Source organism: Vulpes vulpes, chromosome 2 (genome assembly GCF_048418805.1).
Source record: "Vulpes vulpes isolate BD-2025 chromosome 2, VulVul3, whole genome shotgun sequence".
In the NCBI taxonomy this organism is placed as follows: domain Eukaryota; kingdom Metazoa; phylum Chordata; class Mammalia; order Carnivora; family Canidae; genus Vulpes; species Vulpes vulpes.
The window spans coordinates 134800545-134826884 of NC_132781.1; the positions used below are offsets into that span (position 1 = coordinate 134800545).

General features: G+C 34.2%; 1 protein-coding gene across 1 annotated transcript in view; it reads right to left on the bottom strand.

The window, feature by feature from the left end:
- Positions 1 to 26340, bottom strand: part of ADAMTS6 (ADAM metallopeptidase with thrombospondin type 1 motif 6) — a 289076-nt gene that overhangs the window by 57436 nt on the left and 205300 nt on the right. The window contains exons 15-18 of the mRNA XM_026019499.2: positions 13698 to 13800; positions 6872 to 7005; positions 5160 to 5283; positions 4544 to 4624 (exon numbers count right to left, since the gene is read on the bottom strand). Of these exons, the coding sequence (XP_025875284.1) occupies positions 4544 to 4624; positions 5160 to 5283; positions 6872 to 7005; positions 13698 to 13800 (442 nt within the window). The remainder of the gene's footprint in view (positions 1 to 4543; positions 4625 to 5159; positions 5284 to 6871; positions 7006 to 13697; positions 13801 to 26340) is intronic.

Consider the following 26340-nt stretch of genomic DNA (forward strand, 5'->3'; position numbering starts at 1 on the left):
ACAGAAAGTTGCTCAACCACCCCATACCTCATCTGGTGATTGCAATTTAAAAAGCAAAGATTGTTAGACACAATAAAAAATCTAAATCAATCATATGTGGCTGACAAGAAACATTTTAAATTCAGAAATGCATACATGTGAAAACTGTATGGATGAAAAAAGATTTGCCATGCAAACACTAATCTGGGAGAAATCTGGGTGGCTAGATTACTACCAGACAAAATAGACTTTGGGTCAAATATTAATATCAGGGATAAAAAGGAACATTTGATAATAATAAAATGCTAAATATATCAAGAAGATATAACAATTTTTAAAAATTATTATTTTTTAAAGATTTTATTTATTTATTCATGAGAGACACAGAGAGAGAGAGAGAGAGGCAGAGACACAGACATAGGGAGAAGCAGGCTCCATGCGGGGAGCCTGACATGGGACTTGATCCCAGGACTCCAGCGTCATGCCCTGGGCCAAAGGCAGGCACTAAACTGCTGAGCCACCCAGGGATCCCCTAAATTATTTTTTTAGAGATAGCATACAGAGGAAGAAGGGCAGAGGGAATGAGAGAGAGAGAATCTTAAGCAGGCTTCATGCCCGGTACAGAGCCCAACTCGAGGCTCTATCATGACCTTGAGATCATGATCTAAGCCAAAATCAAGAAAGAGTCAGGTGCTCAACCAACTGAGGCACCCAGGTACTTCAAGAATATATAACAATCTTAAATGTCATCACACTTAATAACAAAGTTACAGAATAAATGAAGTAAAACCTTACAAATTAATGGGAGAAACAAGCAAATTCACCATTCTAGTTGGAGATTTATTATTTTTTAAAAATATTTTATTTATTTATTCATGAGAGACACAGTGAGAGAGAGGCAGAGACACAGGCAGAGAGAGGGAGAAGCAGGCTTCATGCAGGAAGCCCAACATGGGACTTGATCCCGGGTTTCCAGGATCACGACCTAGACTGAAGGCGGCGTTAAACCACTAAGCCACCCGGGCTGCCCCTCTAGTTGGAGATTTCAACATGATTCTATAATTGCTTAAACAAGAAGGCAGAAAATAAGAATATAGAAGACTTCAACACAACTATTGGCTGCTTTAAATGAATTGACCTTTAGGGAATGCTAAACACCATAACATTAGAATACACATTTTTCTCAAGTACACATGGAACATTTACTAAGATAGACCATATGCTGGGCCATAAAACAAACCCTAGTAAAAGAATGAAAATCATACAAAGTATGTCATCTTCATAAGTGAATTAATTTTTTTAAAGATTTTATTTATTCATGAGAGACAGAGAGAGAGAGAGAGAGAGAGAGAGGCAGAGACACAGGCAGAGGGAGAAGCAGGCTCTCCACAGGGAGCCAGATGTGGGACTCGATCCTGGGACTCCAGGATCATACCCTGGGCCGAAGGCAGGTGCTCAACCGCTGAGCCACCCAGGCATCCCTTTATAAGTGAATTAAAGTAGAAATCAGTTTAAAAAGATCTGGGAAATTCCCAAATACTCAAAAACTAAATAATACCTTCTAAGCCTTGAGTCACAATGTAAATAAGAAGATATTTGAAACTGATAAGAAATATACAATGTATTAAAATATATGGGATGAAGTTAAAGCAGTACTTAGCAGGAAATTTATAGTACAAAATGCTTATTTTAAAGTAGACAAATATTCTTTAAATCAATCTATATTGAGAAGCTAAAAATAACAAATGCAAAGGGAGTAGAAAAAAAGTGAAACAGAGAACAGTGGGAATCAATGTAATGAAAAATGGAGAAATAACAGGAAAAAAAATCATTTAAACCAACAGCTTTTTCTTTGAAAAGATCAATAAAATTAACAAATGCCTCACTAGCATGATCAAGAAAAGGAAAGAAGGATAAAATCATATGATCTCAATAGATACAGAAAAGGCATTTGACAAAATTCAACACTCATTAATAATAAAAACTCTCAATAAAGTGGTTTAGAGGGAACATACCTTAACAATTTAATAAAGGCCATACATGAAAAACCAACAGCTAACATTATACTCAATGATAAAAAACTGAGAGTTTTTCCTATAATATCAGGAGCCAGACAACGATGTCCACTCTCACCACTTTTATTCAATAGTACTAGAAATCCTAGCCACAGTGATCAGATAAGAAAAAAGAAATAAGAGGCATCCAAATTGGTAAGGAAAAAGTTAAAGTGTCATTATTTGCAGATGACATGATGCTAGTATACATATAAAACCCTAAAGACTCCATCAAAAAACAATCAGAAGTATAAAGGAATTTAGTAAAGTTGCAGAAAACAATTAATGCCTAGAAATTGGTAGTATTTCTATAACAGTAATAACGAAGTAGCAGAAAGAGAAATTAAGAAAACAATGCTATTTACCATTGCATCAACAAGAATAAAATATCCATGAATAATCTTAATTAAGGAGGTAAAAGACATGTACTGTAAAAAGTATAAAACATTGATGAAAGAAACTGAAAATGACACAAATGGAAAGATACTCCATTCTCACAAATTGGAAGAATCACAGGACATGAGGTCAATACAAAAAGAAATCAATTATTGTTATATAAGAACACATCATTCAAAAATGAAATTAAAATATCAATACCATTTATAATAATATAAAAAAGCATGAAATAATTAGTGGTAGATTTAAGAAAAAAATAGGTGGGAGACCTGTACATCAAAAAAAAAAAAAAAAACAGTGGTGAACAATATAAAGACTTAAATACACACATAGGTAAATCTTTTCACGTACTAGAATATAATATCTTTAAGATATCAATTCTCCCAAGCTGATGTTACATAATTCCATGTGATCTCTTTTTCTAGAAATTGTCAAGTTGATTTTAAACTGTGTAGACAAATGTAAAAGACCTAGATACACAAAAATTATTTTGAGAAAGAACAAATTTGAGAACCTAATGCTTCCTATTTTGGAATTCTACTAGAAAACTCTATTAATTCAGTGTAGTTCTGATATAAGGATAGCACCCACATACATATCAATGGGAGGGAGCAGAAATAGATCCGCAGGGGAAGAGAGAGAGAGAAAGGAAAAGAATCTCAAGTAGACTATATGCTGAGCATGGAGCCAGTCACAGAGCTGTATCTCATGATCCTCAGATCATGACCTGAGCTAAAACAAAGTGTCAAATGCTGACTGAGCCACCCAGGTACCCTCTAAAACTATAAATTCTTTAAGAAACATTGAAGACAATATTTGCAATCTTGGGGTGGGCAAAATATCAAAGGTAGGACACAAAAGTATAAACTGTAAACAAATTAATTAATTAGATTTCATGAAAATTAAAGGACCCATTAAGAATAGGCATAAACAAGCCACTGGCTGGAAAAAAGTATTCATAAAATGTATATGTAAACAAAGACTTGTAATTAGAATATACAAAGAATTCATAATTTGACTGAAAGAAAAAAAAGTAAAGTAGGCAAAATATTTGTTGAGACACTTCACAAAGAAGACACCTATAAGGGTAAAATTTAAAAGCTCAACAATATTGACAAGAATATGGAGCAACCAAACTCTTCTACAGTACTTATGGGATTATAAATGATAACAACCACTTTGGAAAACAAGTTAGTAATTTCTTATAAAGTTAAACATGTACATATTATATGACCCAGCAATTTTGCTCCTTAGTTTTTATCCAGAAGAAATGAAAATACATGCCTACATCATGTTTCTCTATAAATATTCAAAGAAGCTATATTCATAAGAGTCAAACACTGGAAATGCCCCAAGCATCCATCAAGTGAGTGGATAAACAAATTACGGTATGTCCTCACAATGGAATAATACTTGGCAATATAAAGAAATAAACTTCAGATATATTCAACTTATCACTCAAAAATGTGGATGAATCTCAAAAACATCCTAGGTGGAAAAAAAAAAGACATAAGAGTAAAGACTTTATGATCCCATTCATGTAAAATTCCAGAACAGATAAAAATAAAATACATGATGTTAGAAAAGAAATCAATGTTTACTTAAGGCTGAAGCTATGGGGATTTGACTGCAAAGGTCAATATGAGAATGCTTTGAAGTCATGGAAATGTTCTGTGCCTTGGCTGTGGTGTTTTATGTATATATATATATACAAATATATAAATATGTGGTATATGTGCATAAATATATAAAAATATATTTACATATAGTAACATATTTAGAGTAATAGTATGTTTACTATTTTCATGTTTATAGTAATAATATATATTATTTATATATTTATTATATGTCAATATTCTTTGAAATGTACACTTATAATAAATGTATTTTATCATATATAAATACCTCAAAAAAACTGAATTTTAAAAATCAAATAACCAACCCAGTGAAGATTACGCTATAAACTACTAATTTTTTGTTTAGCTCTTATAAAATTTGAAACTTACTTCATTTAAGCATGAAAATGTTTTACCCAAGTAATATGTCTTTTCCTTCAGGATACTGTGTTGCTTTTCCTCAGCAGTTTTAAAAATCTAGCAAAATATGCTACTTACCAATATAGTTCTTTGACATGGCAACTTCTCTGACTTCAATATGAACCGAGCCTCTTGGTATCTGTACTACTTCCATGTAGCCTGGAACACAGAAGAAACCAGTAATAAGCCGCACGTGCAGCCTTAGTCAGAAAATGAGTATTTAGTAACCACTCAGTAATAAGTTTCCTTGTTCTTCAAATCTTTCATTCACTTTGCACTTTATAAATTATGAAATATGGGCCAATTTCCTTTTGGGTTCATGAACACAGCTAGAATATTTTTCTTTTTCTCTGAAATATCTCAAGATAGTCTTCAAAGCCTCAACATGTTCATGGTTTGTTTGTTTTTTTGTTTTTGTTTTTTTCAACACATGGTCGTCCCATCAATGTTCTGTGGGAATTCCGATCTGAAGGAAAAACATGGCTAAATGAAGTCAAATATAAAGGGAATATTATTTCCATAAAATCTTACATGAATCTATATTTAATACTTAAGAGGCTGAAGATATTTTGGGGAAAAAAAAACATTGCCTAAATAAAAAAATGTAGAGAGAAGGGGGTAGGGAAGAAATCAAATGTTTTGGCTATTCCCAGGATGTCAGAGGTGTGAGGAAGAGTTCTCTCTACACACTCACCTCCTCTGGGCAACGAATCATTGAAGAACCCTTCAATGGCATCACACGTGCTTCCATCCCCTCCACAGACTCTACATCTATCTTCCCTAGCATCGGATCCCAAAATATTATCACAACCTACATGCTGAAAACAGAGAAGAATATTCAGTATGTCAGGAAGAGGAATTCTTGGAACCATAACTAACCAAATAAATATATTCATTTATTTGCTTTTCCAGGAAAGGAGATCAAAACAGGAAATACTTTTCTTTCTTCTTTTTCCTTCACTGTCTACTAAGTTCTTAGCTAATATTTCTCAACATATAAGTTTAAAGAAAAAAAAATTCTGTCTATATTTCTAACCTAGATTTCTTCATTTTCTAACCTAGATTTTCTTCATTTATAGATACCGTGCTCCAAATTTTAAAATAATAGAAGTTGTTGGCAATGAACTCTTTCTTATACCTTTAATCAAGAAATGCAAGAATTAAGAAAAATGGCATGTTGTCTACACAGGGTTATAACAGCAGGAGTCTTGACTGAGCATTATGGTTTGACCTTTCTAAATCACTGGCTCTTTTGGATATCCAATTTTTAGTGTCAAGGATTAGTTGTGGAATTTAAAACTGGGGAAGCCTTTAAAAATGAATACCTGTTTCCACTGGCTGAATATAATTGGCATAAAAACAAGGAGATGGAAGCACAGGATTCTGGAAGCTGAAATTCCACCTTTCAGTATTGCATTTAATCATAGAAATGTGGATTTTTATATATTTTTGGTATTTAGTTTGGTACTAGAATTTGTACAATGACCTTTGGCCATTGATATCAGACACGTGATCTTTGAATAAAACCTGTACTTTAGTCTTTGCTATCCAAAAAAAAATTTTAATACTGTCATAAAAATCACAGGCATGCACAGGATATCCTCATCAGATACACTGGGAAGCAAGTAGTGTGAAGGATAGAAACTTTTGCAAGAAATTATGACACAAAGCTGATAGCGTTTTTATCTCTTCTTTCTAAGTTTCTGAGATTAAGTTTTGTGCTTCTCTTTAATATAAAATGAAAACAAACAAGGAAAAAAATTATGAGAACAGTGATTTTTGTGGCTTTTCTTATTATGATTAGATTTATACACAGGTCTAGGAAAATACTATGGATTTGCTCTTATAACTCAACTAGTCTGGCTAATTTTCTAAAATGAATGCTTTAATAAGGTAAAGACTAACTATAATAAATACCATTGTGCTTCAAAATGCTTCAAAAAGAGGCAAAGTAGGAGAAACATAGCTGTTTCACACTTTGAGGAAAAATTATGCTATGAAATGTATCAGTCTTCTAATGAAAACATATGGTAGCCATATGAATAAGAGCTGAATCCTTATTCCCTTTCTCTTCCTATCATCTTTGTCATCTGTTTATAAATGAAAGAAAATAACAGAAATTAAAGTTCAAAATATATTCAGACCTCAAGCAATTACTATATACATAATTATAGCACCAAAATAAACCACATTTGCATCATGTTTGAATATGAACAGGCTATTCTAACTATGTATACTGTCATAGTATATGTATATGACATATATTTCCTAATTGGAAATTGAATTTCTCAAAAATGTGGCTCTCTTTATTCTGAGCATAGTATTAATTAGGAGTGACTATTTGAGAAAAACGACAGAAGTCTCAAAAGCCCCCCAAAAAAGAAGTAAAATTCATATTGGAGCAACCTTGCATTCCCCATTGATACAGATATCCAATGAGTCTGCATTGCATTGAGTCCCGTCAATCACCGCAGGGGCACGTTCAGTGTAGAAGTTGTAACCTTCAGCCAAGCAGTTTAAGGCACAAGGTTTTACCCCACCTGGATAAATACAGCAGAAAAGAAATAAATGGAGTGGTTCTTTTAAGAAACAGTGATTCCATATTAACCACAGTAAATTTACAATTCATACAGACATCATTCCCTTACTATATACCCAGATGTGTAGGTTTCTTTCCTCCTTTGCTAAAATTTCATATTTATTTTCATTGCTTGTGGAACTTGACAGAGGATGAATTAAACAGTTTTAAGGTTTAAAGTGTTTGGGTAATTCTAATATATACTTAACAATATATTTTAGGTTTTAAGGGATCGCAGTGGAGGTACCTGAATGTCGAAAAAAATGGATGAAATGAAAACATTTTTTAAAAAACTAAGAAAATAAAGCTTGAGGAGGCTAGACACAATAATTGCATATAACAAATGGGAATTTCTACAACATATGTCACTTGTTAACTGAAGCTGATACAAAAACTCTGCTATTTCAAGCAGGGATATGGTAGTTGTAAAAGACAAAACAAAACAAAAAAACTTCTACATTTATGCCTCTTTAAAGATATCATATTCCATGAATGTGGCTGTAGCACACATTTATCATTTATTTATTTATTTATTTTTGTAGCACACATTTATTATTTATTTATTTATTTTTTTTGTAGCACACATTTAGAGATAAATCTTTATTACAAAAGCAAATCAAAGGTAAAAACTAATTATAACATTAAATTGGAATAATTCTTGTTACTAAATCAAAGATAAATATTACATATAGCATTAAACACGAATAATTAAAACAATTCCTAAATTAAAAAAAAAATTTTATGTATTTATTCATGAGAAATGCAGAGAGAGAGAGGCAGAGACATAGGCAGAGGGAGAAGCAGGCTCCCTGCACGGAGCCCAATGAGGACTCCATCCTGGATTCCAGGATCTAGCCCTGATCCAAAGGCAGATGCTTTAACCACTGAGCCACCCAGGCGTCCAAACAATTCCTAAATTTTTTTGTGAATAGAATAACCATCATTTTCATTTTGTCACTGAAATTTGTATTTTTTAAGGTTGATGTGAAAAATGGGCATAAATAGTAGCAATTTGAAAAAACAAGCAGAGTAATTGCCTAATCTCATAGTATATTGGAAAAATGGCAATGCATATGAATTTATTTTATACGAAACACTGCATGAGAAAGCTATTTATGACTATGTAACTACTGATTGAAATTATGACTTAAAAACACTTCATTTGATGAAGTTTAAAATATTTTGGTTTTATTCTAAGTATGCTGATACAATTTCTGTTTGAAATAATGAAGACTATTTCTAACAATGAAAATAAGGCAGGAAGATAAAATAATATGCTTAGTCTCAGTAGAAAGTAGAAAGCTCAGCAAAGGTATGTGAAATAAAAGAGACAGGCCAACTGAGTGATAGAGACAATGCTAAATTAGAGAGAACATTCCATTAAAGAAGATCTATGTTATAGTTGATTATTGTATAAATGCAAGAAGATGGCCCAATATTGTAAGATATTGTTTTTTCATGAGAAGATGAAAGACTCGATTTTTAAGATAAAAACTTGTTTTTGGAAACTCATTCAAAGTTTTCAAAAACATTGTGGAGATTAAAACATGTACATAAGTAAAATCTGGTTCCTGAACTTCCAGTTTACAACCACTGGCCTAAGTCCATGTTTACTTCCATTATCAATGCATATAGGCAGACTATTGAACTACTATATAATTTGAAATGTTATTAGACTTAAGTCAATGATCCATTTTGCTCTAATGAGCATAAATATAACAATTAATAAATAGAATAGTTTCTTCCTGAACTGATAATCAAGGTATTTATATTTACTTTTATAATATTCTCATGAATAAAATTGCTCTAAATTTCCATAAACCTTACTGGGATTTTTTTTTTACTGCTACCCTTTTTTTATTGTAATGCTTAGGAATTTAATGTAGCTTTTTATGTATCAGGCTTTAAAAAGAGAACATGAGTTTTGTTAAACTCAATTTTAACATTATTTAATTATGTAAGGTAGTATTTGATATGTAGGACATACAAATGCTATGGCTATATTCCTTTTTTTAAAAAAATATTTTATTTATTTATTCATGAGAGACACAGAGACACAGGCAGAGGGAGAAGCAGGCTCCCTTTGGGAAGCCTGATGTGAGATTTGATCCTAGGATCCAGGGATCCCACCCTGAATCAAAGGCAGATGGTCAACCGCTGAGCCACCTAGGTGTCTCTATGGCTGTATTCCTTAGACCACTACACTAAGTGATGATAATAAGAATACATTTCTCCCTTTTTTATTACTGAAGATGTGTTCAGCTTGCTCAGGTACAGTGAAGTTGTTTTTTGTTTGTTTGTTTGTTTGTTTAAGTAGGCTCTATATCCAGTGTGGAGCCCAACACAGGACTTGAACTCATGACTCTGAGATCAATACCCAAGCTGAGATAAGGAATTAGACACTCACCCAACTGATCTACCCAGGTACCCCACTCAGCTACACTGAGTTTTCAGAAGAGGTACTGCTATTATTTCAAGAAAAAATGATTCTCTAAATGTAAAGTCACATCATTACCACTTACCCTTAGTGAAAGCTTATTATAAATTTAAGGTTAATTTACTAAGCTTATAATTATCTTCCTCCTACAGTGAAACAAAATAATCCTAACTGTATATGTACCTAATAAAGGCAATTTGAAATACATGAAGAAAAACTTACAAAAAAGAAAGGAAAGCCATATAATAGTTGGAGATTTTCATACTTCTCTCAGTAACTGATAGAAGAACTACAGCAGAAAAACATCAGAAATAGTTTGAAAGCTTTAAACAACAGTATCAGACAACTTGATGTGATAGAATGCTGTATCTAACAATTGCAGAAAACACATCCTTTTCAAGTATAGATAGAACATTACCAACATGAACTATAAGCGGTACTATAAGACAAATCTCAATTAACTTAAAAAATTTAAATCATACAGAGTATTCTCTGATCATAGTAGAATTAAATTATAAATCAATAACTAAAAAAATCTAGAAAATATCAAATATTTGGAAATAAAAATAACATCGTTCTTTTTTTTTTAATAACATATTTCTATATAAACCATGGGTCAAAGAAGAAATCACAATGTAAATAAGAAAAGATTTTGAACTAAGGGAAACTTCAAAAATCAAATTTTGGTAATATAGGAAAGCAAAATAAACCCCAAATTTAAAAATTATAAATATAAGAGCAAAAATTAATAAAAGAGAAAAAAAGAGAAAAGTGCTAAAGTCAAAAGTTGATTCTTTGAAAAGATTAATAAAATTAATAAACCTCAAGCAAGACCGATCAAGATAAAGAGAGTAAACACAGATTATCAATATCAGAAATGAAAGAGCATACATCACTACAGAGCCTACAGATAATATACAGGATAGTAAAAAAATGTTATAATCAATTTTCTGTCAAGAAATGGGACGTGGGAGTAACATAAATATAAATTTCCTCAGATTTTTTTTAAAACATCTGAATAGCCTGATATCCACTAAAGGAGTTGAGTTTGTAACAATTTTTTTTTTCCCAAAGCAAATACCAAGCCTGAGAGGTTTTAGTAGTGAAATCTATTCTATCTAAAGAATAATGTCAATCTTACAGACTCTTTCAAAATATACAGATTCTATTTCCAGATGCCATAGTAACTCTTATATTCAAAGTTGTCAAAGACATGACATGAAAAAAAATTGCAAATCAGTATTCCTTAAAAAAAAAAAAAGATACAACCATCCCTAATGAAATATTAGAAATTAAGTCCATCAACATATAAAAAGATAATAAATCATTACCACATGGGGTTTATCCTCAGAATAAAAGGTTGGCTTGACATTATAAAATCCAACTCCCCATATTAACAACCGAATAAAGAATAGCACATATAATATACATGTATAAATTGTATTGAAGGGCCAGTCCAGTGCTTTAAGGCAAGAACGTGAATTAAAAGGCATAACGATTGATACAAAAAGTCTCTGCTTCCAGATATCATGACTATTTACCAAGAAAATCCTAAGCAATCTACAAAATAACTATTAGGACTAATAGTTGCTCTAAAGGAACAAAGGAAATTTAGGAAGGTCACAGAATATAAAGTTAAGATACAAAAATCTATCTTTAGCTACTAGAGCAAGCAATGGAAAATGATATATTTTAAACTTTTATTTACAATAGTTAAAAAAAACTTACTCAGGAATATATTTAACAAAAGAAATGCAAGACCTACCACCTAAAACTATAAGACATAGCTGAGAGAAATTAAAGAAAACATAAATAAATGGGTATCTATATGCCATGTTCATAAATTCACTATTGAATTCAATATTCAATGTTAATGTTATTGATTTATCATTTTCCTTTAATTGATCTATAGCTCTAACATGATAGCAATCATAAGCCTAGCATGTTTTTCTGTAAAAATTAATAACAATTCTAAAATTTACATGGAAATGCAAAGCACTTAGAATATCCACAGAACTCTTGAAAAATAGATCAAAGTTAGAGGAACTTACACCACCTATGTCCAAGACTATGCATTCACAATAATTCAGTCAGTGTGGTACTAGCATAGTATTGCTGCCATTTCACTTCACTGTGCATTGTGTACATTTCATTGTACATTTCTGCTGTTGACAAATAGTGAAACAAAATAGAGTTCACACTAGAAACACACACAGTAACCCCAAATTATTTTTAGACTGTAGATCTAAATGTAAAGACCAATACCACACAGCTTTTAGAAGAAAACATAAGAAAATATCTTCTTGGGTTGAGAAAGGCAAAGATTTCTAAGACAGGACACTGAATACAATAACTATAAAAGGGAAAAAACCGAAAAATTAGCATTCATAGAAATTATAATCTTATACTTATCCAAAATGCCATTTAAAAAGTAACAAGAAAGTCCAAAGATGTGAGACAATATTCATAAAATTTATCTGATAAATGACTACCACTCAAGAATAAAAAGATAAATAACCAATTAAAAATAGGCAAAGGAAAGATAGGCAAAGGATTTGAACACTTTACAAAAGATTTATAAATCATCAATAAGCACATAGAAATGTGCTCAACATAATCAATGATCAGAAAACACAAATTAAAACTGTATTGAGACATTATTATACACCTACCAGCAGAAGACTGCAAACACCAAATGTTGGCGAGGATGTGGAACAAACATAACTTTCATACATTGTTGGTGGGAGTATAATATGGTACATAATTTTGGAAAAACATCTGGCAATTTCTTTTAAAACTAAACTCACACCTACCCTATTGCCCAGCAATTCCACTCCTAAGTATTTACCCAAGAGAAATGAAAACATACGCTTACAAAAAATCTTGTGCAAAAATGTTCACAGCAGCTTATTCAGAACAGCTGAAAACTAGAATCAACTCAGGTGGCCCACCATCAATAGTAGAATGGGAAAACAGACTGGTTATTACAATGGAATGCTGCTCGGCAATGAAAAGGAATAAGCTATTCATACATGCAATAACATGGCTGGATCTCAAAAACTCTAGACTTAAAGAAGGTTGACCCAAAAGAGCAAATATGACATGATTTCACTTACATGAAGTGGAACTGGCAAAACTAATCTATGATAAGCCAAAAATATCAGAACCGTGGTCGCCTCTTGGAAGAAATAGGTTGAGACAGCTATTGACTGGGAAGGACTATGAGGACTATGAGAATTTTGGAAGGATGGTAATGTCCTATATGTTAATAGGGCTTTGCACACGTATGCATTTGCCAAAACTCAGGGAAAGTACAGTTAAGTACTTTGGTGCAATGCATTATACATCATCTAACCTCAAAAAAACCAGTATTGAACTATGGTTACTATTATACGTATTGACGTATTTAGAGGAAACTATATCAATGACTACAATTTACATTGAAATGCATCTAAAAAATAAATCAATTAATGGATAGAGAGATAGTTACAAATGTAATAACGTATATTAAAATATGAATGATAGAATCTTGCCAGTGTAAGATTCTTTTAATATTGCTCTGTTGGAAAGCTTTCAAGGTAAGATATTAGAATAAAAAACAAACAATGAAAGTGTTTTAAAATCTCCAAGAGAAAATTTTAACAAAATTTAATTTGTATTTTGGGAGTACAAGGAAACTTCTTGTGGTTACTGAACAATTAGTGTCTGATACATGCCCAAATTAAAGGGTAAAAATGTGTCCCAATACTAAAAATGAATAATAATGATCTATGGGAAGATCCTTGGCCTTTGACCAAGAAAGAATACAGCTTTTCCTGGCCACTTTTTGAGTTGATTTATATTGTTATAAGTTGTTTTTAGGGTGATAATTCTAAATATTCAATGATTATAAATGATTATAATGTAGTACCCATATATCCCAAGGAAGTCTCAAGAACTCAAAAGCATTATTTGGATTTACATCCTTTCTAGGACTTTTATACCTTGTTATTATAGAATTAGGTTTTTATAAATGATTTCTGATCATTTTTACTAACATAAACTTTATTACAGGGAAACTTTATAGTACTGTAAGCATTTTTCCTGCTTTGATTTACAAACACTAATTTTTACTAGTATGTGTATGAATGTGTGTGTGTTTGTATGTATTTATATATTTTTTTTATATTTGCAAAGCTCTCAAGCATGATGAAATGCTCTGCTAGGTTATACATTACCTCCAGTATAGGGTTTCCAGTTATAATATTTTCCACGGAAAGGCATATTGTCAAAGTCTGCACACTGTTTCTCTCGAAAATCTCGGGCCCCCAAAGGACATGGCTAAAATAAAATAAAATCATAAATGGTATGATTGTTGAAAAATACCAAAACTAAGGAACAATGTCCCTAAAATTAAAATTGCCTGAACTTGTCACATTAGCTCACTGACTGATGCTGTAGCTATATTTCTGGCATTTACTTTACTGTTCTACAACCAGTATTCAGACTGATGTGTCTGAATTGTAATCTTAGCCATAGAACAAACAACTGAAGTAATTTAAATGAAATTAAGTGTTAGACGGTTTCCTTAAAACTTTATACTCAGATACATGTCACAGTCCACTTTGTAATCAATCCATTTGGTACCTCCTTATAAACATACATAAACTAGATGAAGAAACTAAAACATTAAATTCCTTTTGGTAACATTATTTAAGGTCCAGTTGCCACAGCTACTCCCAGCTCTTTATTTTAAGAAATCAAGAGGCAGGTTTGTAACACAACATTCAGCACTATTAATTGTGGTTTGGATCCCTACTACTATGGCTGTTTACTGTCTAGTCTTGACAAAAACCATATTTTAAGATGTGGAATGAACTGGGCAAATGCTAGGCCTCAAGTCTAAACACCTTCAAATTCAAGGAATTTGGACTTACTAAGATTTACATTTAATCTATGAAACATCACAGAAAATAAAATACTAAATTGGTTCAAAACATGTGCAAGTGTTGGGTGGGGAGGAGAGAAAGATGTTGAGAGGGTGAAGAGAGGGTTGTTTGTTTTTAAAAGTTTGGAATGCTTCTTCTACCTGAACTTTTTTTTTATAAAGGAAAACCTTGCCAATGTAGTTAGGTCTAGATTCCAAATACCACAGGCCATCCTAATTCAATCTTTAAGTTCACAAAGAATTAAAAGTATAACATCTCACGGAGTTTGAGCAATATGACCATTTGACTTATCTTTTAAGAGTTCTGCAGTTGTAACACCTCAAACAATCACTGCTTTTGATATATTGATGGAGAAAATATCCCACACATATATGGCAGAGCAAGACAGGTCAGTAGACAAAATTCTTAATTGTGAATAAATGATGAGTAGACTAAACTCTCAGAAATCATTCAAAGACTTTTTTTACTACCCTCCCTTGGATCTCTACATTCACTTTATGTAGTTTTCTAAGGTCAGTACGTTGTAAATGGTCCTTTGAAGCATGTACAAAAATAATAGATTACAATGTGCAAATAGTTGCATGTTCATCATTACTTCCTATATATTGGTTCAAATCTCTACTACATCAAGTCCAAAGTCTCAAATTCTGAAAGTATTTTACATTCTATTGTGAGCCCTGTATTTTAAAATCTTTTCTGCATGTTAAAACTTGACACCACAATTTCAAACCTAATGATTCTGCTTGTCAAATCACCCTTACTTTTCTTTTAAAAAAATGAAAAATAAACTATTTAGCATAGGTTACCTACAGCATACACCATGCTGGAAAGATACGCTTCCAGGGTGTTTTGTTTCACAGTGTGCTTTTTCTTTGGATCAAAAAAAAGTCATTCTAACCATTTTCAGGGAATCCCACATGAGGATTAAAGTTGTCAGTGACTTTGCCATGCATTGAGACTAGTTTTTAAGGAAACATCATCAATTAAAAAAAAATACAAGAAGTTTGATCTCTGACTACAAGTTTTCAAATAATATTTAAGTATTTGTAAAGCAACAACCACCCAAACATTCATCCAAGCATGGCTTTCAATCTAGTTGGAGAAACCAGACACAAATGGGAGAACTGTGGTGCCGTCTCAGGCAGTGAGTATACAACAGTTTGGTACAGGTGGCCTATCAGTGCCATATAAAGGTAAAAGATCCATGTGTCACGTGATTGATGAGGGAAATATTTGTGGAGAAGGAAAATCTCAAGTAAACTACAATTATTATACAAATATTATAAATAATTATTTTATAATATTATAAATCATTACAGGAATTGAGCTCGCTGAGAAAGAATATTCTAGGGGGTTAAAACTATTAAGAATGAAGCCAAGTAAAGCCATGGGTAAAGGAAGAAGGTCATATGTTGGGAATAGTTGGAAAAAGGCCATCCTAGATGAAAGAAACTTATGACATCATAGGAAAAGATGACATTTTGTAGAAAACCACTGGTACATAAAAAAAAGCCCTGAACTAACCAACCTAGGCATCGTGAGGACTATTCACTTAAAGACAAAATCCCATTTTTTGGCTACCTTGTAATGAATCTCCAAAATACAGGTAAAGTAAAAAGTCTGACAGGAGGCTATTATTGTTTAATAAAGTACTTGGATTAGCATTTCATAAAATTTCTAATCTATACTCTTTCCTGTGATAACCACTCCTAGGGTCAGCATAATAAAATTATTAACAATGACAACAGCTACTTAGCATTTACTAAGCGTTTGGCAAGTACGCACTCTGTGGCACACTATTCAGAGGCCTATTGTAGATGTATTATCTATTTAATCTCTTTCAACACCCTTAGGTAGTTGTAATTAATAATTCCTTTTACCGAGTACACTGGGTGTAAGGACACTCCCTCTGCTGAATGGGAACTTCCTTTGAAGTCTAAGTGCTACAGAGACAGCACAAAGTTTTAGCTCTGTTAATATGGATAAAAGCTTAATAGGAATAACTTGAGTTCCTGTCATTTCAGCAGCAAGTTTCTTTTCTCCTTCAAGTTGCTTTTTCCTCATTCATAAAACAAGAGGGCTAAAAGCATAATTTTGGAGTATGAGAACATGGACTCAATTTTAACTTGGTCATTTATTTAATTCATGGCCTTTAGCAATTTAGTTTTCCAAGCCTCATCTATAAACGGGGGATAATAGTAGTATTCACCTCCTCTTGTGAACTGTTTAGCTCTGTAGCTGGCACAGGGGAGTCCTGAATAACTCTTAGCAGCTGTTCTGGTCGTGGGTCTAGGCATTCTTAGATTCATTCTCACTTTCTCCTGCTTTGCTCTGTATTTCAGGGGAACAAACTCTCCAAGCTCCATTTCCAGGCTTCTGTGCCTGCTGACTTCTGACAATGACTCAGGCAATGGAAGGCACTATTGGGAGAAGCCAGAATCTTTCCCTTTCTTTCTCCCCACCTTAGCAGCATCATAGGCAGAAGCTGAATCTTTTTTGTGACTCCAACTTTAGGTAATAGCACCACACTTACCCCATCCCTCCACCCTCTGGCCCTATCCTATGGCTCTAGCTTCTGCTGTGTAATTCTAGCCTCTAGACTCTAATAAAACTACCTCCTTCCTTTGTCTCCCTGAGAGGAGTGGTGGCATCCTCCTGCTGATGCTGATCTATGGATGGGCTTGTCAGCCTCTTCCATCATTTGTGTAACCAATTTTTTTCATGAAATTCCCTCTATTTAAATATTCAGAGAGGCTTGTATTATTACAGTTGGAACTTAACTGATACGGTAATCAAAAATAATAATGATGATGATGTTGACAAGGTATTCAGGAAACTAAATAGAGATTTATTTCTATGTATTATTTTTTGCAATTTATTGGTTAAGGGCAGAGATTAGCCAACTTTTCTTTTGGTAAAGGGCCATATAATAAATATTTCAGACTTTGTGTGCCATATGGTCTTTGTTCCAATTCCTCAACTGTGGCAGTATAGTGTGAAAGAAGCCACAGACAATACATAAATGAACCATCAGGTCTGTGTTCCAATGAAAGTTTATTTACAAAAAGAGGTGCCGGGGACAACTTTGGCCCAGGAGGTGCAATTTGTCGACCCCTTGATTTAGAATGTTAACATAACAGATACACATGCCTAGCAGCACGTTGAATAATCAAACTCAGTGATTAACTTTTGAGTTAATACAGAATCATATACTTCTAAGAAATGTTAGGATGTAATCTAATTTGCATAAGAGACTTCAGTTTCCTCTATAATTATCCCCTAAGTGGTCATGCGATCTATATAAACATCTATAGAAAAATCAAACACTTTTCAGGCAGCTGCAATTACTATCAGGCTCCTCCTTACTTTTTTTTTTTTTTTAAGATTTTATTTATTTATTCATGAGAGACACACACACAGAGAGAGAGGGGGAGAGAGAGAGAGAGAGAGGCAGAGACACAGGCAGAGGGAGAAACAGGCTCCATGCAGGGAGCCTGATGTGGGACTTGATTCGGGACTCCAGAATCATGCCCTGAGGCATGGCGCTAAACCACTGCGCCATCCAGGCATACCTCCCTTTACTTTTAACTCAAGTCTGTCTTCCTATAATTCTATAACCTAGGGGTCTTGTTCCTTTCTTTTGGATCTACACTGAACAATCTGATCCCTAAGTGAAAGGTATCTAGACCTTGATGGCTTTCCTATGGGCACATCATAACACCAAGAACTGTCCTTAAATATCTTTCTTCTATTCAGTAAATGTATATATTTGCTTATGTGTCACATAAGATGTAAGCTCTGGAGATAAAGCAATAAAATAGATTAGGTCCCTGCTTTCATGGAGCTCATTCTAGCTGGAGGTGAGAAAGAATTAAAATAAAGTAGGGAAAGGGGATAGATTGTAAGGTGGGAGGCAAGTTGTTTTAAAATAGTATGGCTGGAGAAATTCTCTCTAATAAGGCGGCCCTTTAGCAGAGCATAAAGAGAAATTGAAGGAGTTACTTACACATCCGTGAGGAGAATAAATAGGAAATAGAGGCCCTCAAACAGGAGTGTGTTAAGAATGTTCTTAGAATAACATGGAGGATGGAAAGGCTTAAGGAAACTGTAGAAGTCTTGATCCCATGCCTTTCTGTTTCTAGAATATATCAGCTGGTGTTCTGTTTTCTTGATTTCAATGTTTCCTTCTGTGAATGCTCTGAATATGTGTTGATCAGAAATTAACTCAGTAGGAGTTGTATATTCTCATTCCAAAGAATAAGAGTGTTCAAAGAAAAAAGTAATATCTTAAGGAAAAATTGCATAAAGTATATTTTTTGTTTTGCTTTTTAGGGAATAGTAGAGAGTGTAAGGAGTAATGCTTTTTAAATTGGTTAGAGGTAATAAATGCTGACACCATGCAAAAACTCTAAGAGAAAACAGTGGGCATAAGCAACCAATTTTTTATGTAAAGCCTGACAGGTTTTCAGCCTCCTAGTGTTAACACTAATCAAGCATCCTCTCCTTCTAAAAAGCAACCAGCAGGACCCCACATAAATCCAGAGGGCAAAGCTGCAGGTCTCAGCATTTTTAATCTTGGTATTTTCAAAGAAATAAAAAAAAAAAATAACACTAGCATCTTTATCAGCACTTTTCTTTTTTACAGAGATACATATTTTAGCACATTCCACAGACTATCTTATGCTTCCAATTACACCAATTGTTTAAAAGCATCTCCTTTTGACTAAACTTAATACTTTTTATTGGTACATAAAAAAAAAGGATAATTCATTGGGGCATAAAAGTTGCTACAGAAAGAAATCTCAGCTTCCGCTGACAAACTTTGTAGTGGCATTTCTATTACTGGGGTTCTAATCCTGGTTTTGTCCCAAAGAATAGGGTGACCTTGGCAAGTCGCAGAAGCCCTTTGTGCCTTCTCTCTTTCATTTGTAAAATACACCCAAAATTCCATTTAACTTCAAGAGAAATACATCCCAAAATGTCTTGCAAATGAGGCAAATTCTGTAAATACTGTATTATGTCTTATGGGCAATAAAGTGTGAGAAGAGAGCTGAGCGTGAAAATTCTTTTTCCCCTTTCCCATTCCTACCTTCTTCATAAAGGAGATAGGCAGGCTGGCAGGATTCAAGGATTTCCTACAGCCTCGGGGGAAAATTGCAAAATGAGCAATACTGGCATTTTATTCTAGTTCTTTTCTCTTTTGCCCTTCTCATCTTCTGCTGCTTCTTCCTTTCTTGCTTCCACACTAAATGCACTTTTGCTCCTTCACTATTACACTAGGCCAAACTTCAACACTCCCTAAATTTAATTTCTTCTCCTTCTCCAGGATGGCAATATACTCTTAGTGGGCTACACCCTATTAGTTTCAGGAGCATAAGTGGAATTCAAATTCCAGCCCCTGATCTGCTTAGCAAGTGAAGAAAGGACATTTCTCTTTGGTCACCCAGACAGGCATCACTTTCTAAATCACACAATGCTACAGGTCTAACAAAGTCCTTGCTTCCACACCTTCTAAGTTGCAAACAAAAATCCTGATTTCCTAGTTATCAGGTATTATTATGTGATTTTTCTCGCCAAAGTTAAATGTAGTGTCCAATGAATCATTTCAACCAGTTTTGATTCAACCTTCTTAAGTTTTCTTTCCAAAATGGTTTCTGATTTTTTTTGTATTTTCATTGTATACTTACTTTTAAAGAAAAAGAAACAAAAGCCTGATAAACCTATATTGTCCAGACCAAATAGAATCTAGCTGTCATATTTGATACCATAATCTTCTATGCAAGTTTTCAAACTTAAATCTATTTCTGTATAGCCCAAATTTAATTAAAGTGCTCTCTGTCCATAGTATAACCCTTTCCCCTAAGTCTATGAAAATATTAGGCAACAAATATTCACTTCGTAATTTTTAAAACATCCCTTTTAAAAACAAAGTAAACAAGCAAGCTCTGTTTTGTGCTTAAAAGCTAGTCCTTATTTTTCAAACATGATGCACACCATTAAATTCATACTAACCTAAAGATTAATGACACTTGTTCCTGTTACTTTTTTGCCATTATTATAAGAATATAATAGATATTATATATAGTATTCATAAAAAACCCAGTGTTTGATACATATCTATTTTCTAATAACTTGGGACAAGGATATAACACTGTTAATGGATCAACTCTGTACCTTGTTATCACTTACCCCACACCTCTCCCTGGGGGCAAGGTCTGTAGTTTCAGAATGTTCTCAGCTATCTGGTTCTGCTGCAGGGTAAGGTTAGACCGGAAGCAAGACAATGTCAAAGGTGACCACATTCAGAGAAGCTTACTTTACCCACCTCCCAAGGGCTCCGTCTGTGACAAGTACACTAAATTTGTACTCAGAAATTCTCAAAGGCCTGACTCAGTCCCTTCCATGGTACTAGCCTGCTGCTCAGCTTTAGTTCTTCATTTTAAAATACTTAAAAAAACAAAACAAAACAAAAAAACCCACTGTTCTTCCTCTTTATAAAAGTGATTTGAGGGCAGCCCCGGTGGCACAGCAGTTTAGCACCGCCTGAGGCCAGGGCATGATCCTGGAGACCTGGGATCCAGTCCCACGTCAGGCTCCCTGCATGGAACCTGCTTCTCCCTCTGCCTGTGTCTCTGCCTCTCTGTATCTCTCTGTCTCTCTCTTTCTTTGTCTCTCTCTGTCTCTCATGAATTAATAAATAAAATCTTAAAAAAAATAAAAAATACATAAAAGTGATTTGAAGATACAATGAGGTTATGAATGAAAAGTACTTGGTAATCTTTGTAATATACTTGGAGACAAAAATGTCTATATTAATAGCTATGCTGTATTAAATAAAGATTAAGTGTTAGGAAGTAGCACTGGATGTCCCTACATGTGTTACTTCTTTTAATTCTCAAACACCTCTGCAAGTTGGATATATTTATACTCTGTATAGGAGTTCCCTGAAGTTTAGTGAGATTAGGTATTTCCCCAAGACCAAATGGCAACAAGTGTTTCAGTCAACCTTCAACCTTAAGTCAATTGAATCCCAAACCCATGCTTTTTCCACGACTCTGTGACAATCCTGTCTTGAAATATAGGCTGCACTTCTCCAAAACCAAAGGAGTATCACCACTTCATGACTGTAAGCAAGGTTTGAATAAGAAAAAAGTTGCAGAATAGTACGCCTCTCTAGAAAAGCTGATTGAGAAAACAGCTTGGTACTACACAACTATGCTTGCTTCACTTTTTGAACACACCACAGGTGACCTGGAAACCCTTCTGAGTCCATAATTTTTTATAGTTTTCATGTGTAAGATAAAGGAGGAAGTGCGATGTTTAAGATGAAGGCCAATATGACTTTCCATTCCAGCCTGAGTGAAGCTTAGGTATTTCACCAGAAGTTTTACCCTAGTTGTAGAGGCTGCTTTTAGGCAACAGACTTGAACAATGGAAGCCTGAGTAAGGCAGAGAGGCACACTCTCAACCCCTAGGCTGAATACAAACAGCTATTCTGGTAATCCACCTCAAAATATCCATAAGCCCTAGCTGACTTACATCTAGGTTACTTACATCTGGACGCAGGTACCAAATAGGAAAATCCCATACATTCCCACACTCCCTCTTTTTCCCTCTGTAACTGCAGCCCCAGCGCCCCCTGTCTCTGGACACACAGTCTCTGCTTTGCTATCTTGCCTGCCTCTCCCTTATGGTGCATTTGATCAATCTCTACCTCCCTTGTTCTGCCTTGGGTGAATTCTTTCCCAACCAGCGCTGCCAGCCTCCACCCACTCAGGTCACCCCACACTAGTCACATTGACAAGCAGACACACAAAAATCACAAATAACAGAGAACAGGAAAACCAACAAGGATTTTTTTTTTTCCCTTTGGTTTTGGAGAATAGCTAAGTAACAAAAGGAAATTCTTTTTTGGAAATGTAGAAATATCCTTTTTTAAGGCATTATGACTTCCATAAAATTCTGTTCTTCAAAGTCTCACAAGGGCCATGTCCATTATCTATTAGATTTGTTTATGATTCCAAATAATCTATCTAGTAGGATCTATCCAAGTAGATCCTACTTTAACAGTGAGACCCAACTTCATCCAATTCTATTCTATTAAAAAAAAAAAAAAAAGCTCATGTTTTCTCAGTAGCTTCAAGATGAAAACCAGTTTAATTTGTTCTTGCTATAGCTAATGTCTTTATATGCTATACTGTCATGGAGACCATCATATGAACGTCAAAGAGTCCTTGTCTAGTTGCTTCTGAAGGCTTCTGAGAGTGACCGATGATGATTCAGGGAAGAAACTGCCTAACTCGTTCTAATGCGGACAATCAGCCTCCGAGTCTAACGTACGAATGAATACCTTTGGCTTCTAGGCTGATTAGGTTGCTGTTGAGACTGGTCAGGCCAATTTTACAGCTAGATACAATTTTCTGACTTATTTTTAAAGATTGAGAATCTTTTCTTTATAATTTGCATCTTCTAACTCTGGGGATTTTTTTCTTTGCAACTGGGGTCACTATTCCCTTTCAACTGGAGAGTTCTTGTCTTTGTACCATTCCTCTATTCTTCAAATGCCTATGGTGGGAATCAAATCAGCATCAGGGAGAAAGTATGGCTGTTGTGTTTTGGGGCTAGTCACTTTTGAAGACTACTTGGCCTACAAAGTTTCTCAGTTTTAATTTTTCCTCTAACTTAAGCAAAAAGAGTACTGTTAGCCTTGCATGTTTCAATCTGATTCATCAGTGTGGAGATCCCTGTAGGAGTACCAAAGCTTCAAAATAGTAAAGTGTTCCTTTGTGATATATCTCCTTTTGTCAAAGCTACTAGACATTATGAAACTTAGAAGCGAGGGACGCCTTGGGGGGCTCAGTGGTTGAGTGCCTGTCTTTGGCTTAGGGCGTGATCCCGGGGTCCTGGAATCAAGTCCCATATCGGGCTCCTTGCAGAGAGCCTGCTTCTCCCTCTGCCTGTGTCTCTGCTTCTTTCTCTGTGTTTCTCATGAATAAATAAATAAAATCTTTAACAAAAAACCCCGCAAAACTAAGAAGTCATAGTGTTTGCCTGTTTACTCAGGCCTCTAAGAAACTTAGAGCAAAATGTGTGGTCCATCTTAATATGTAGAAGGAACTCATGATACACACTTAAGATAATGATCCCAATTTAATATTATTTTCTGTTCCCTTGGATTTTCTAATTTATTCTATTTTTCACTTAGGATTTTAATGAAGCTAACTCAACTCTAAACAAAGATTAATGGCTAATAATGATAAATAATTATGATATGTAAAAACATGAGAACTAAGTGGTAAACTATAGTACTAGCTGTCCGATCACAGAAATGAGAAGTTCAAGATTGCTATACTACATGAGAAACTAATAGGCTATGAGGAATTGGTTGGAATGCAAGTAGGCTATCAAATACATGTAAATCAGACTACTATCTTCTAGATTTTCTTTTTTTTCTTTTGATAAAGAGAGTATGCATATGCCTGTGTGCTAGAGCACATGAAAGCTTGGGGAGGGGTTCGGGGAGGTGGGAGGAGAGGCAAAAGGAGAGAGAGAATCTTAAGTAGGTTCCACTCAGGCTCCATCCCAAGACCCTGAGATCATAACCTGAGCCAAAATCAAGAGTTGGGCACTCAATCAACTAAGCCTCCCAGGCACCCCAAAGATTTTCTATTTTTTATTATAATGTGCATTCTGAGCATAAGTAGCACAGAGCAAACCTCAAAGATTCATAAATGAGTGTTCCTGCCGTTTGACCGCATAACATGCTCTCATTCCATGCAATGATTTGAAACTTCTTCCAGGATCATTTGAATTTACCCTTTATCCTCTTTTTAGGTCTCAAGAGAAGCTCTTGGATCACAAATGACAAGCAAAAAATGCTTATGAATTGTTTCCTAGTTTTTGACTGTCAAGATGATTTTAACTAATTGGAAAGATTTCTCTCAGATATTATTTACAGTGTCACTAAATATGATGTTCATAGTATTAAATGATTTTAAAATGCACTAACGTTGGAGACTGATCTGATGAAGATAAGTATACTCTGGAATCCCTTAAATTAGGGTAGCTCATACATAAGAGACATCCAGGCAATATGAGAAAAAATAGAACATTTAAACCCTTGTACATTTAGAAAAAAGCTCCAAGGTTAATTTAAAGAATACAAATACAATAGCCCTATAATGCTTCCACAGTAACACCCATTCTATGTTTACTGGAGCATACTGAAGTCTTTTTGCTTGCGTGACTCAATCTTAACTACAGTCGATTCACTCTTCATGATTTAACATTAAATTCTCTGTCTTATAGTCTATTTAATAGAAACATTTATTTACTTATTTTTTTTAAAGAGTTTATTTATTTATTCATGAGAGACACAGAGACATAGGCTGAGGGAGAAGCAGGCTCCTTGTAAGGAGCCCGACGTGAGACCCAATCCCAGATCCCAGCCAGGATCACGCCCTGGGCCAAAGGCAGAAGCTCAACTGCTGAGCCACCCAGGTGTCCCAATAGAAACTTTTAAAATAGATCCTTAAAATATAGGACTTTCTACTTTAATATGACACATATGTTTTTGAAAAACCTCTTTCTGTAAAATCACACACTAAAAATAACAGGCATATGAGAAAAATAGTGTTAGAGGCAGACAAATCAGAGACAGGAGATATTAACTAAAACAATAACAATTCTAATAAAATACTAGCACGGTTTAAAAAATACATGGCAAATTCCTAACAAAGAAATACTGGAATAAACATAGGACTTTATTTTCCAAAAAGGAAAAAAAAAAGTGAAATAAGTTAATAACAAAGGGTTGTGGATGTTGAGTTATAGAGACAAAAGGCAGAAACGCATGACAGGGAGTTCTATGACAGAGCATGTGGCCAAACTGAGCCAAAACAAGAATGTGGGATGAATGGTTATCATATACACTACAATTTTCCTCTACTATTCAGCTGTGTCAGTGTAGTTTGACTTTAGCACTGTATCACTTAGTGGCAAAAGTATGGCACAAAATGACTTGATCACTTACGAGCTAATTCATGTTGCAGAGGCCAAGCTGTAATAGAACAACTTATACCAAGACTCCAAATTAGCATATCTTTTCTAGATTTTTGTTGAAAGAATAAACATTTAAAATATCTCAGTAAGCCAACTCACTGCCTGGAAGGAGAACTCTCAGAATGGGAAGAAAATATGGTTAAATTAATGGGTCTGGTACATAGCAAATGCTCAATAAATGTTAGCAGCAGCTATTACCACTACTACTTCTGTTGCTGCTCCTTCTACTAGTAAAGATGGAAACTAAAAGAGCTCTGAGCAGACATGTGTGGCATACCCAGGATCTATTACTCTCCACTTTATTGCTAACAGAATTGTGATTCTTGCCCACGAATCTACCTCTCAGGAAAGGTGACCTTAACCTCATTTTAGGGGCAAATCTGGATTAGTCTAAACCAATTATGGTAATCCCATTCTTTTTGCCCATGACTGGTTTAAAGTGGGTACGTGGCCTCCAGGCCAATAAAACATGAATGAAGTCTGCCAAGAGAATAAGGGAGGAGCTTTGGGAAAAGCTTTCTGTATAGGTAGGAAAGAGACACAGTAATAGTTTATTTCTTCTCTTCTTTAGAATATTGTCAGGGCAAAGGTACTTTAGGTGCTCTGATGCTCCACTTACATTTTTGAATTCCCCTTTCTCAAAGAATGTAACCTTCAGGAATTTCCCTCACTATCTTGTCACTTACTTGCAGGTTTTAAAGTGATGTTTTAAAACATTCTTACCCAATAATTTTTAAAAGGAGTTCTGTCAGAATGACTTATTCTATCATCACCAAAAAATGGAAATATTCTACATTTGTTTCCAAAATGATCTAATATGGATTTGTTTTGCGAATTTTATATAGAATATTTACAGTCTTCTTTATAACTA